Below are 12,534 nucleotides of genomic sequence, written 5' to 3'. Positions count from 1 at the left end.
AGTCCCCAAGGACCCTTTTTTTTTTTTTTTGGAGACAGGGTCTTGCTTTGTCACCCAGGCTGGAGTGCAGTGGCACGATCTTGGCCTACTGCAGTCTTGATCTGCTTGGGCTCAAGTGATCTTCCCACCTCAGCCTCCCAAGTAGTTGGGACCACAGGCATGCGCCACCACACCCGGCTAATTTTTGTGTTTTTTTGTGGAGGCAGGGTTTCACCATGTTGCACAGGCTGGTCTTGAACTCTTGGGCTCAAGGGATCCACCCACCTCAGACTCCCAAAGTACTGGAGTAACAGATATAAGCCATTATGCCTAGCCTAGAGACCCAACTTTTAAAGAACCAGGTAGGATACCATCTGAGGTAAGAAAGTATAAGGGGTAGAGCATTTGGATTTTATTCTGCCCCTAACGTAAGGGTATGGTTAAGGCCTCTTACTCCCCAGATCAAGTTGGCAAACTGTTGGCAAACTGACTCAGTGTCAGCCTTGTTCAGGTGCTGGGAACCCAGTATCAACAGATCAGATCAGAACACTGTCCTTAAGGAACACCTAGGTTAGTGTGGGAAATACAACCACACACATCACAATTACTACTCAGTATGATTGTGCAGTAAGAGAAGCATACAAGGAAAAGTAAAAGGAAGGCTGGGCACGGTGGCTTACACCTATAATCCCAGCATTTTGGGAGGCCGAGGTGGGTGGATCACTTGAGGTCAGGAGTTTGAGACCAGCCTGGCTAACATAGCGAAACCCCATCTCTACTAAAAATAAAAAAATTAGCTGGGTGTGGTGACGGGCACCTGTAATCCCAGCTGCTCAGGAGGCTAAGGCAGGAGAATCGCTTGAATTCAGGAGGCAGAGGCTGCAGTGAGCTGGGATCGCACCATTGCACTCCAGCCTGGACAACAGAGCGAGACTCCATCTCAAAGAAAAAGGGAAAAGGAGGACTTAGAATAGTGATTGATTCTGTCCTCAAGCATCAGAAAAGATTCTCCTAAGGAGGTGAAGTCTGGCAAGGTGGAGAAGGGTGGACAGCAGTTCATCAGGAAGGTGAGGGAGATATGGGGGATCTGGGCAGAGGGAACAGCCATGTGAAAGACTGTAGCTTCATCCTCTTCATTCCTGTGTCTGGTACAGCCTCGTCAGGTTACTCTTTTCTCTCTGGATGCTCAGGTACCCTGCTGACTACACCCCAGCACACGGCGATTGGGGCACACCCTGTCTCCATGCCAACATATAGGGCCCAAGGAACCCCTGCGTACAGCTACGTGCCCCCACACTGGTAAAGCCTGCAGCCCATCCAAGTGAGTGTGGCCAGGGTGAGAAGTGGGAGGGGGGGATACATACAGGAACTGCCTCAAAGTCCCTGGTTTGGGTCTGGCGCACAGGTGTCAGCTGGGGCAGGTAACAGCTGTCAAGTTAACAGTTGCTTTCCTGCTCCAAGGTCCATAATATCACTCTTAATAATAGCTATCACTTCTGTTGACTGCTTGTTGAAATCTAAATAAGAACAGAAATAATAGTAGCTATCCCTTTGTTTATGTTATCTCATAATCCTTATAGTTGCTCTGAAATAAGGATCATTAGCTCCATTTTACAGATAAATATGTAGTTCAGTATCACTTAGCCAGTAAAAATTAAGCTAGGGCTTAAACTTCAGTTCTCTAGTACTGAATTCTGTGCCATTTACCTTATGGTCTTCAGATTTCTTTTAACTTTGGGCCCCATTCTTCAAACGAACTCTTACCTAGATCATATGTTAGAGCTTTGATTGGAGCTGTTTGGAGGCTTTGGGCTGACCCAGGCCACTGGCTTCCTTGGTCCCCTCAGCAGCTCCTGAGGCAGTGACAGTGAACCATAGTGCTCCAGGGATGTCACTTTGAAATCCTCTGGCCCACCACATCATCTGGCCTCCCCTATCTCCTCCAGGGTTCTTGGCACCAGAGTACAACAGCTTCCACAGGCAGGAAGCGGGCAGCTTCACTAGGAAGGCACAGAGGCTCCATTGAGGGCTCCCAAGTTGAGGGGAAGGGGTCCAGAGGTTTCCTTGAGGAAACCTGGAATATCACTGACACTGTTTGGGGGCCTCTGGAATATCACTGACACTGTTTCTTTCCCCTTTCCCTCCACAGATCTGGAGTCACACATTGTATGCAACTACTCAAGTCTTACACCGGTGCTGGAGCAGTTCCCTAGCAGCACCACCTCTATTTGCAAGAAGAGACAACGGAAGTGCAAGGGTCACTTTATGCATCTTTAATGGTTTTGATTTTTATTTTTGGTTTTTGTAAAAGCTGCTTTTTCTAATCTCCTGCCTCTCCCCGACTGTACCCCTCTTAGCCGCTGCCCTTCCAGCTCTACTCACTTCCTCCTACCTGACCAGGCCATGTCCTCTCTGCTCTTCCCTAAGTGTCCTGTCCCTGGGGATCCCAGTCTAGAGGCAAGCAGAGAGTAGGGTTTATTGCAATGGTTCATCTGAAGGCTGGATTCCATTTGAAGAGCATAAACAGATGTGGTCCAGGGTAGGAACTCAGAGCTGTTGAGCAGGCTACATCTCTAGGGGAGTGTTCTGGTTGTTTTTCTTAAGCAAGATTAGTTCAGGACATTCCCATGTCCTGGACACAAATGAAATGTCTCCTGAGAACCATTGCAACAGACCAAGAACAAAACCACCTGAGTATGTAGGAATGTTATTAGCAGCTTAATACCCCAGGCCAAGAACCTGGGAAAAAAAGTCTTTAGAATTTGGGGGAGGGTGGGGGGAGGGAGGGCATTGTGGGGAAGGAGAGGGGAGAGGGGAGAAGGGAGCAGTGTTTGCCTCATGGCTTTGGTTTGAAAGGTCTCTGGTCAAAGCATCTGGCCCTGGACCTTCTGATTTGCACAGTGATGTTAACTGACCTGGCACTTCCTCAAAAGGTGATTTTGACCTTAGACCTGCCAAGCGGCTGCAGGGTGGTGGGATCCCGGCATCCCGAGGCCTTGGAAAGCCAGATGCCCTGTGTCATCCAGACTTCAGCCTCTGAGCTGTCATGGACCCACTCTGATGAGGAGCTTCCTCCTGACTGGAGTGGGAACCTAGGGCATTTCTCTCCCTTTCCTTTTGCCCTTCCCAGTGCCAGGACTCACCTGTCTGACTGTAGAGCTTGCAGGCAGGCCAAGCTCTTGGTTACCTGTGCCATTCATGGCCCAAGTGAAGGAACCATATTCCAGGTGGGTGCTGGCAGTTCTGAAGGTCAGGATAGTGAAGGAAAAGCAATAGCAATAAACATTTCATAGACTCATGGAACTGAAGGGACCTTAGCAATCATCTCATCCATTCCCCTATTTGGCAGATGAGGAAACTGAGGCCCAGAGAAGAGGAAAGGACTGCCCTAGACCTTACAGTAAATTAGCATTAAATGCAGCCTTCCTACCTAGTGGGCACCTTGCCTACAAAAATGTACCTAGGGACAGATTGGCTTGGTTTTGTAAAAATTAAGTCGGCAGCGCCCATACCTGGTGAGTCTGGAACAGTCTCTGGGCTCCTGTTTCTGCCCTTTTCCTCCACGGACTCCAAAGGCGGGGGTTGAAGACTGGGCAGAAGCTACATGGGGGCAGATGGGAGGAACAGAAATGGCAAATGAAGAAATAGCATTTGGAAATTCTGTGAAGACATCTGGAACTTTCATCCTGTACCTGACTCCACCTCCAGGAGAAGGAGCAGGTGGGCTGGCTGAAAAGGAGAGGCCATACTTTTAGGACAGTAGCCCCTCATCCCGAGAGGAGAGGAAGAAGAGGAAGAGAGTGGGAGTCATCAGGAGAGGAGGACAAGGATGAGGCCCAGGAGACAGGCTCATCTGGGAGAAGAGGGACCCCTGGGACCAGGAGGTCCCTGCTAGTCTCAGCCAGGAGCCTGGATTGCCCAGGAGCAGCCTCTGGCACCCAGCGCTTGGCTGGGCCAGCAGCTCCTCTGGGGGTGGGGCAGGAACATTTTACTGTACAAAATGGGATCATTGACAACATTTGGGACTTTAAAAACTGCTTTCATTTTAAATTCACGCAAACTTGGACATACCCTTACCCCTACCCCCCATGTCTCCCCAAGGGAGGGAAAAATCAGGAAACCCTTGGGTTGGAAGGAGCTCAGAAGCTGTCTAGCCATTCCCAGGAGGGTAAAGCCCATCAGCATCCTTGGTCTGGAGCCAGGAGTTTGGGGGCCCACCTTCCTGGGCTTCCAAGGAACTTTAGGACCAGTAAGAAAAAATTCAGCTTTTCTAAATTGTCTGTTCCGGGGTGCTGATGAGGTTTCACTTTAAAACAACAGAAAGTTTTCCAGTGTTAATTCACTTTTTGCAAATACCTCCTCCCACCCGCTTTGGTTTTGTAAAGGTGGGTAAAGGTTGTTCTGGATTATGTCATACGTGTTTGAAAAATGCCAAAATAATAATAATGATAATGATGATAATAATAATAGAAACCTTTGGATTTGTCAGGTGCATCACAGAGTTCAAAGCACTTCACAGCCTTTCATGTACTCGCCCTGAGAGGGATGGGATCACAGTTATTACAGTCAATTGACAAATGAGGAAACAGGTTATGGAAGGGAACAGGCCCACAGTGAACAGCATGCTGGTCTGCCAGGCTTCCCAGAACCCTGCTGCCTCCATGTGGGCTGGGGTGGAACCACAGAGAGGAGAAAGGAAGAAGAGGAGACCTAGGAATGACCTTGTAACTTTTGTTCTTTCTACACCAGTAAGTAAAACTAACAGCTGGACCTCAGAGTTCACAGAACAGTTGAACATAAATTATCTAGTTTAACCCGATGAAACAGAGGTTATTTCTCCTATTTGATCCATAAGGAAATCAAGGCTTGGAAAAGTCAAGTGACTTGCTAATAAGTGACAGAGCCACTTGAATCCCAGGCTGTCTGCTGTCTCGTTCCCCTCCATCTGATCCCCACACAGGCTCACGTACTAAAGCATTTGTGCTCTGTGCCCTATCTTAGCCCCTACTATGTAATTCAAGAGCAAAGGGAGGCCCCAAGGTGAAAATAGGGCACTGAAAGGCTGTGGTCTGGAGGAGCCTAGGTCCAGCACCCCTTTTTCAGTATGAGCCCCAGTTCAGCCGGCCTCAGCCTCTTGCTATGATGGAGATCCACAAGCCTGGCCAAGCTTGGGGAGTCACTGCAAAAGGACTGAGCCCAGGAGAGCGGGGGCAGTCATGTGCCTCTGGTAGGAAGGGCACAGTTACTGGTAAGGACACAGAGATCTAGTGGGAAGTACCATAGGTATCCTCCAAAGATTCTAGACGGCGCGGTGGTCAAGCGAGATAAAAAGTCAGAGCTGGAAGGGCCCTCTCATTGAAGGCAGGCAAGCAAGAGAGGACAAGGGATGTGGCCGCCGACAATGAGCACAGCACTGGCCCCAGAATGCAAACCCCTCCCTCCTCCTCACGCCACTGCCTCTCCCCAGGTGTAACACCCGTGGCCAGGATCGGGGTCCAGATGGTTCCAGTCACCAGCCAACCCTTTTGAATTCCTCTACTTCTTCTACCTGACCCCCTCTCCTCGCTGGCCTGGGGCCGAGGAAGTTTGAGTCTGGGAGCTGGATTGCCTGCAAATAGTGAAAGCCTGAAACATAATGGTTTGCCGTGTTTTGAAAAAAATGCATATTTAATTTCTTCCTCATGAGATAGGAGTTGCTGTTCTTTCTTACCTGGCAATGACTCTAAAATGTATATCCCCTTTCCTGAATATCTAGCAGGGACACACACACCTGTCCAGAGCTTTTTTGGTATGCAAAGTACTTTGACATTGGTTGCGAAAGTCCTCCATTTTACAGGCAAAAAACCTAAGGCTCAGGAGGCTTGACACTTGCTAAAAGGTCACACAGCTTGTAAGTGATTCTTCAAATCCTCTGCTCTTTCTGCTGCCACCTGCTGGGCCTCTTGGCAAGCATGAAGGGAGGGGCTCACTGTACTTTATAGAGAGCTGGGAAGCCCAGTCCTCTGAGCTGAGCGTATTTCTATGAACTGCTTTGGGCCAGGACCTGTAATGAGCCCTGGGGAGGGACCCAGAGGCACATCTAGCTGGCAGCACAAGGAGGATGAGAATTTGCAACTAAAGGCCTCACTTGGACAAAACACTTTGGGGTCACAATGCCCAGGACTGAAGACATGTTCAAGGACAGCACGAGGCATCTTTCTACTGGGAGACCCATGTCCTTGGTAAGCATGCACACCTGGCTTCCTGTCCCCTGAGAGCCTGCCCACTGTCCAGATCCAGTGAGTTGGTACTTCAAGAGGATCTGGTGTAGCCTTGGCCAAAAGCATACAGACTGAAGTCTCTGGGCTTGCTTTTCCCATGGGTGAGGACCAGAACCAGACTCTGAGCATCCTTACCCCTGGCCACCCAGATTGTTCCAAATTTGAGGTACCCCGTTCCCAGAGATCTGGGGGTCCTTCTTTGGAGGGCTTACTTTGTTCTGATGGCCTTCAGAAAGGAATCACATGAAGTATAAAAGGACAGGCCCCTTGGTCACCAAGTTTTGGCTCCTCATACAGATAGGACTCATCCAGGATTCCAGTGAGGCACTGGCTAAGCTTCCATATCAAATTCCTCAGCTTTGTTCTGTGCCCAGAGTGAACTTTGTCTTCTATATCACCATCTGTATCAGAATCCCTCCTCAATTGCAGTTAAGTGAAAATACGTGGAAGTCTGCTTTTCTATCCTGTATTCTCCCACATCACTACTGGCTGTGCAGCCTCTGCTGCTTGCCAAGTTTGGGAATCCAGAGAGGGGCAGTAGCAGAGTGGGCCAGTGGACCCATCCGCAGAGCTGAAGAAACACACCACACTAACTGATGGGATTCCACACCAGAGCCTCTGAGCGCAGGCAGGCATGCCCGGTGGGCTGCAGGGTTTGTCCTTTACTTATCCATCTGCTCCTCTCCTAGAAAACTTGTTTCTGAAATTAGGCATTCTATGGTTCCAGGGCCCAGCCTTCAAAATTCCTGGCAGGCCAGCTTCAACATTCCATGGCCAGCCCTGCCTAAGCCAGACTTGGGTCCCGGTCCCTCAGTTTCTCCAGTGGATATATGCTGTGGTGCATGCTGTTAAGTCCAACCCAAAGGCCAACCGAGGCACACAGGAATTGGGACTGGCTGCCACAAAGCTAGAAAGGGACTAGACAGCACTTTCTTCCCTGTGGCCACATGGATAGTCCCTGGATATTCTTGCTGTGGTAGTGAGGTCCTCTACCCCATTCCAGCCACTGATAGTGGGAGGATTTTCCTTCCTGAGAACAGATGTAACAGCTTTGCAGATAAGTACCAGCCCACAGGAATCAAATGGGTGAAACCCACTTTGGGCCTGACCCCAGCAAGACCAGCATCTCTAGGCCCCAGCCTTTCTCCTCAGGCCTAAGAGTCAGGGAAACTGGGGAGACTGTCCAGAGACCACCTCCTGGGGTCAGCCAGATAGTCTGGATCTATGGCGTGACTCAAGCTCCTCCTTACCCAGGGGGAGGTAAGGCCAGGCCTCTGGCAACCTGGAGTTGTCTGTAATAATCTTGAAAGGCCCAAGGGCCTGTCCCCATTCTGATTTCAAGGCATCTCCTTCCCTGTTTCATACCACATGACAGAGAAACCTGTTCTCATGGCATGTAACATCCCTGTGAAGACAGCGTTGTATATGATTTTGTATTTTTTAATTCATTTTAATCTACAGGTTGGAATCTAATTTTTAAATTTTATTGGAACTCACATTTTAAAAAGAAATAAAAACATTTAAAATAATAACAATAATAATAATAATAAACCTTTGACCGGTGTCTTCCAAGTAGTTTGATCAAAGAATTTATAGGTGTTTTCAAAACACAGTCCAGAGTGTAAAGATTGGAAAGCCCCATGGCCTCGCTTGTGTGTATGAAGTGTAAATCTGGTTTTGTTTTGTTGTTTTGGATTCTTTTGGGTTTTTGTTTTGTTTTGAAGATCAGACAGTGATCACTCTGAAAGATTGAAGCCAAGAATTTGTAACTATGATATTTACTGTAAGCTGTAGAACACTCAATAACTATTAAAAAAAAAAAAAAAGTTTCCCAAAAAAAAAAAGTCTTAGGTGACTAGACTGAGTGGTTCTTGGGGAGGGAGGCACAGAGGACTGTCCCGGGCCAGTGAGTCCCTTGGGCTTCTCCCCAAGTTGATGCTAAACTTGTTCTCAGCAGTCAAGAAAAACCTGTGGTGCATCTCACAGCTGATCTGACAAGGGTCTGCCCTAAGGGTCTCACAGCTGCTGGGGAGCTATAAAGGACAACTTCAGCACCTACCCTAAGTGTGTGATGTGGGAGCACAGTGAGGCCATTAAGAGTTGAAATCCATAGAGCCATCTGCTCAATGAAGCTGACATCTATCGAGTGCCTAGTGTGTGGCTGGCGCCTGCTGCTCATGTTTGTTAAGGCATTCGGTCCTCACAGCACAGATGAGGTGAGCCCTGTTGTTAGCACCATCTTAGATGGGGAAGCTGAGGAGGGTAAGTACCTTGGCCGAGGGTACACAGCTGGTGAGGGGCAGAGTTAGAACTCACATTTGGCATTTGGTCTGACTCCATAGCCCACGCACCAAGCCCCATGTTCTGCCTATCTCAGAGTAAGCAAGGCCCAAGTTGGTGGTGGTTGTTTTTGAGACAGTCTCACTCTCACCCAGCTGGACTGCAGTGGCGCAATCTCGGCTCACTGCAACCTCCACCTCCTGGGCTCAAGTGATCCTCCACCTCACCCTCCTGAGTAGCTGGGACTACAGGTGCCCACCATCACTCCCAGCTAATTTTTGTATTTTTGTGTGTGTGTGTGTGGAGGCAGGGTTTCACCATGTTGCCCAAGCTAGTCTTGAACTCTTGGGCTCAAGCGATCTGCCTGCTTCAGCCTCCCAAAATCCTGGGATTACAGGTATGAGCCACTGAACCCAGCGCCCTGAGCTTTCTTAAAAGATGGATTTGTCAGATGGGAAACCAAGGGGGACTTGGTGGTTTGTGGTTACAGAAAAAGGACAGCTGAGAGACTCTGGTGCCTTCATCCAAAGCAGTCCCATCAAGTGCTATCAGTTTTGCCTCCTAAACATCTGAATCTCTTATCTCCCCTCTGGGTGAAGCCACTGCCCTAGCCCAGGCGCAGGCTTCTCTTCCTGGTTATCTGTCCACCATTCCTTCCCAGGGCCGGGCGCCTACAGTTCATGCTTCATAGCTGTATCTCCAAGAACTCAGCCTCCTTACCTGGAGAGGAAACAGGCCAAGAGTCCAAGTAGCTTGGCTCACACTGCAGCTGAAATGAAAACTTAGACCTCCTTACTCTCTAATGCCTCTCACCAAATCTCACCCTGTGCCTCCACCCAGCCTCCCTTCCTGTCCTTGATCCAATATGAAACCCACCCACAGTGTCCGAGGCGGCACCTCTGGCCACAGGCATTGTTGGGGCTGAGTCACCATAGTCAAGTTTATCCGGTGCAGGAAGGGATTTTCTCCCAGAGGCTCAGCTCCAGGTCACAGTGGAGGAGATGAGGGCCAGGAGGGGAGGTGGAGACTTGGGTCCCAGCTCCTACCATTCTGGCCCATAGGGAAGAGGGGTGGAGCACAGAGGTCAAGCTCAGAACTCTTCCCCTCAGTGGTCAGCCCAGAACCCCACCCTGTCCTCCAGCTCCCACCTCCGCGTGGGCCTCTTGAACTCAAGAGCTGACAAAGCTTCAGGGATTTAGATGGAGCAAGCCAGAAACGCTTCCAGGTGAGGGTATGGGCCCTAAAGACCAAGGACATCAGACACACTCCTACTTGAGCCCTCAGCTCTTCATCCCACTCTTGCAGGCTAGCCTCAATACCCCAAGGGACAGGTGAAGAAATAGGCCAGGGCCATACCTTTCATCAAACAGAAAATTGGAGGCGGGGAGTCTGGAGGAGAGCACAGTGCTTACTGTGAGGGGCGTTCAGCCCTGGCCTGGAAGCCTGCACCCAGCCCCAGTGCACCCTGGCTTGCATGTGTGTGCGCCTCTACCCAGGCGAGACGGGCAGGCTGCGGAGAGGGCATCTCGACCCCACAGCCCAGCCTTCCCCTGGGGAAGGAGGCCGAAGGCCAGCCAAGATGGAGAAGGCAGACCCTGAGATGCAGCTGAACAGCTGGCAAATAGGGACTCCAAGCACACTCTGGTAGCCGCAGGAAATACTTCCTTGGGTACACTGGTGATGCCTGCTAGTCCCCTACAGTGGACACCCTGTCCTACACTTTGGCATCCTTTTCTGCTCCAGAACATCCCTCCTGATGTCCACCCTCTGTTTCCTTTCCCTCTTCTGGTACGAGTGAAACATCTGGATCTTCAGAGGTGTCCCTCCCCTTCCTGCCCACCTGAGAAGCCCCCGAGAGAGACACCTGTGCCCTAGGTACCCAAGGAGAGGTCAAATCCCAAAGCACGTCTACCCAGGGCAGGAGGAGGACCCCAACTTGGTTTCTGCTTAGGAGAAAGGCCCCTGCCCTCCGTGAAGCCAGGCCTCCCACAGCCCCAGCATGGCCTCCCTATAGCTGCCCTGTGCCAGCTGCAGGCAGACCAGGGACTCCCACAGGCTGGTCCTCTCCACACCTCCCCAGGTTCCATCAAGTGTCATTCATGGCCGGGCGCGGTGGCTCAAGCCTGTAATCCCAGCACTTTGGGAGGCCGAGACAGGCGGATCATGAGGTTAGGAGATCGAGACCATCCTGGCTAACACGGTGAAACCCCCGTCTCTACTAAAAAAAATACAAAAAACTAGCCGGGCGAGGTGGCGGGCGTCTGTAGTCCCAGCTACTCGGGAGGCTGAGGCAGGAGAATGGCGTAAACCCGGGAGGCGGAGCTTGCAGTGAGCTGAGATCCGGCCACTGCACTCTAGCGGGGGCGACAGAGCGACACTCCGTCTCAAAAAAAAAAAAAAAAAAAAAAAGTCATTCTTGTTCTTCAGCCTCTCCATGAGGCCGTTAGTTTAAATATCCCTCTCTTCCATCTTTAAACAACATAACACCAGTAAAACCTCAAATTAACTGAAAATTGTCTCTCCTCAGAACCTGAGGCCCCACCTAGCCATGGCCTGTGCCAGGCTTCAGCAGGGAACAGTCTCCCTCAACCCACCCGGCCCTGGTCTCCCCCCTCCCTTGAGACGAATCCCACCAAGTTCCTGTGCCACTCACCAGGGCACAGAGCGGTCCTCCTCACCCCCCAGCAGCAACTGGCCTTGCAGGCTACCCTGCGCCCACCCCCTCACCCGCTCCCCTGGCTGCCAGGACACTGCCAGGGACATTGCCCTCCCTGGTTTCTCTCTTGCCTCCCTGGCAGTGCCTTCTCTGTGGTGCCCTGGAGCAGCCCAGGCATCCGCCCCAGGCCCTGTCCCCAGGACATTTCCTCCCAGCCTAGTCCTGGCCTAAACACCCAAGTGCCTGTAGGTCGTCTTGTCTCCAGGTCTGTCTCCTGAGAGCTCCGGGCCTTCGCATCTAGATGGCATGGGACATCCTCCACGGCTGTGTCACAGGTGCCCCCAGGACTGTTCCTGTTGCCCCACCCAGCTGGCTCTAAGTCCTTGACCCATTTCCCATTACCAAACCCTAGCACAGGGATGTCCAATCTTTTAGTTTCTCTGGGCCACATTGGAAGGATTGTCTTGGGCCACATATTAACACTAACAATAGCTGATGAACTAAAAAGAAAAAAGCAAAAAAATCTCCTAATGAGCCGGGCGCGGTGGCTCATGCCTGTAATCCCAGCACTTTGGGAGGCCGAGGCAGGCAGAGCACGAGGTCGGGAGATCGAGACCATCCTGGCTAACACGGTGAAACGCCGTCTCTACTAAAAATACAAAAAATTAGCTGGGCGAGGTGGTGGGCGCCTGTAGTCCCAGCTACTCAGGAGGCTGAGGCAGGAGAATGGCGTGAACCCGGGAGGCGGAGCTTGCAGTGAGCCGAGATCGTGCCATTGCACTCCAGCCTGGAAGACAGAGAGAGACTCCGTCTCAAAAAAAAAAAAAAAATCTTACAATGTTTTCAGAAAGTTTATGAATTTGTGTTAGACCCCATTCAAAGCCGTCCTGGGCCACATGCGGCCCGTGGGCCGGGTTGGAAGCTTGCCCTAGGAATCTTAGATGGAGACGGAGACTCCATCTCACCTGGGTGTGGCACCCACTCCTGTGGCTCCTTTCCTCTCCACACTGGCCAAGCAGGAACTGAATGCTTTGGAGGCTCCCTGGCGTCCTTGGCATAAGGCCCAGGTGCCCACTATGTGTTGGTGCCCGGCCTTTGCACATGCTGTCCCTCTCTGTGGAACACATTCCCTGGCCCGCACATCTTCCTCACCCCCATTCACCTCCCGGGCTCCACACAGTGCACTTCCTCAGGTGCTCGCTGACCAGCGTGGTAGCTGCTGGCCACATGGCTTATGGAGCCCTTGAAATATTCGAGTTCCAATCAAGATGTGTAAGATACACTCCAGATTTCAAGGCAAAAGCAAAAACAGCTCATTCACAATTTTTATACTGATTTTATAGTGAAATGAAAATATTT

The 12,534-nt window shown here is 50.8% G+C and overlaps 1 protein-coding gene across 3 annotated transcripts in view; it reads left to right on the top strand.

Annotated features, from left to right (window-relative positions):
- The window catches only part of FAM168A (family with sequence similarity 168 member A), a 199,672-nt gene extending 191,290 nt beyond the window's left edge, over nt 1-8,382 (top strand). For all 3 annotated transcript variants that reach the window (XM_025357165.1, XM_025357164.1, XM_025357166.1), the window contains 2 exons: nt 1,170-1,300; nt 2,129-8,382. In XM_025357165.1, coding sequence (XP_025212950.1) covers nt 1,170-1,282 — 113 coding nt within the window. In that variant the 3' untranslated portion in view covers nt 1,283-1,300; nt 2,129-8,382. The remainder of the gene's footprint in view (nt 1-1,169; nt 1,301-2,128) is intronic.
- Nucleotides 8,383-12,534: the final 4,152 nt, after the last annotated feature.

Source organism: Theropithecus gelada, chromosome 14, assembly GCF_003255815.1.
Source record: "Theropithecus gelada isolate Dixy chromosome 14, Tgel_1.0, whole genome shotgun sequence".
Classification (NCBI taxonomy): domain Eukaryota; kingdom Metazoa; phylum Chordata; class Mammalia; order Primates; family Cercopithecidae; genus Theropithecus; species Theropithecus gelada.
Note: the sequence above shows the minus strand (reverse complement) of the source record. Positions and strands in the feature narration are given on the sequence as shown.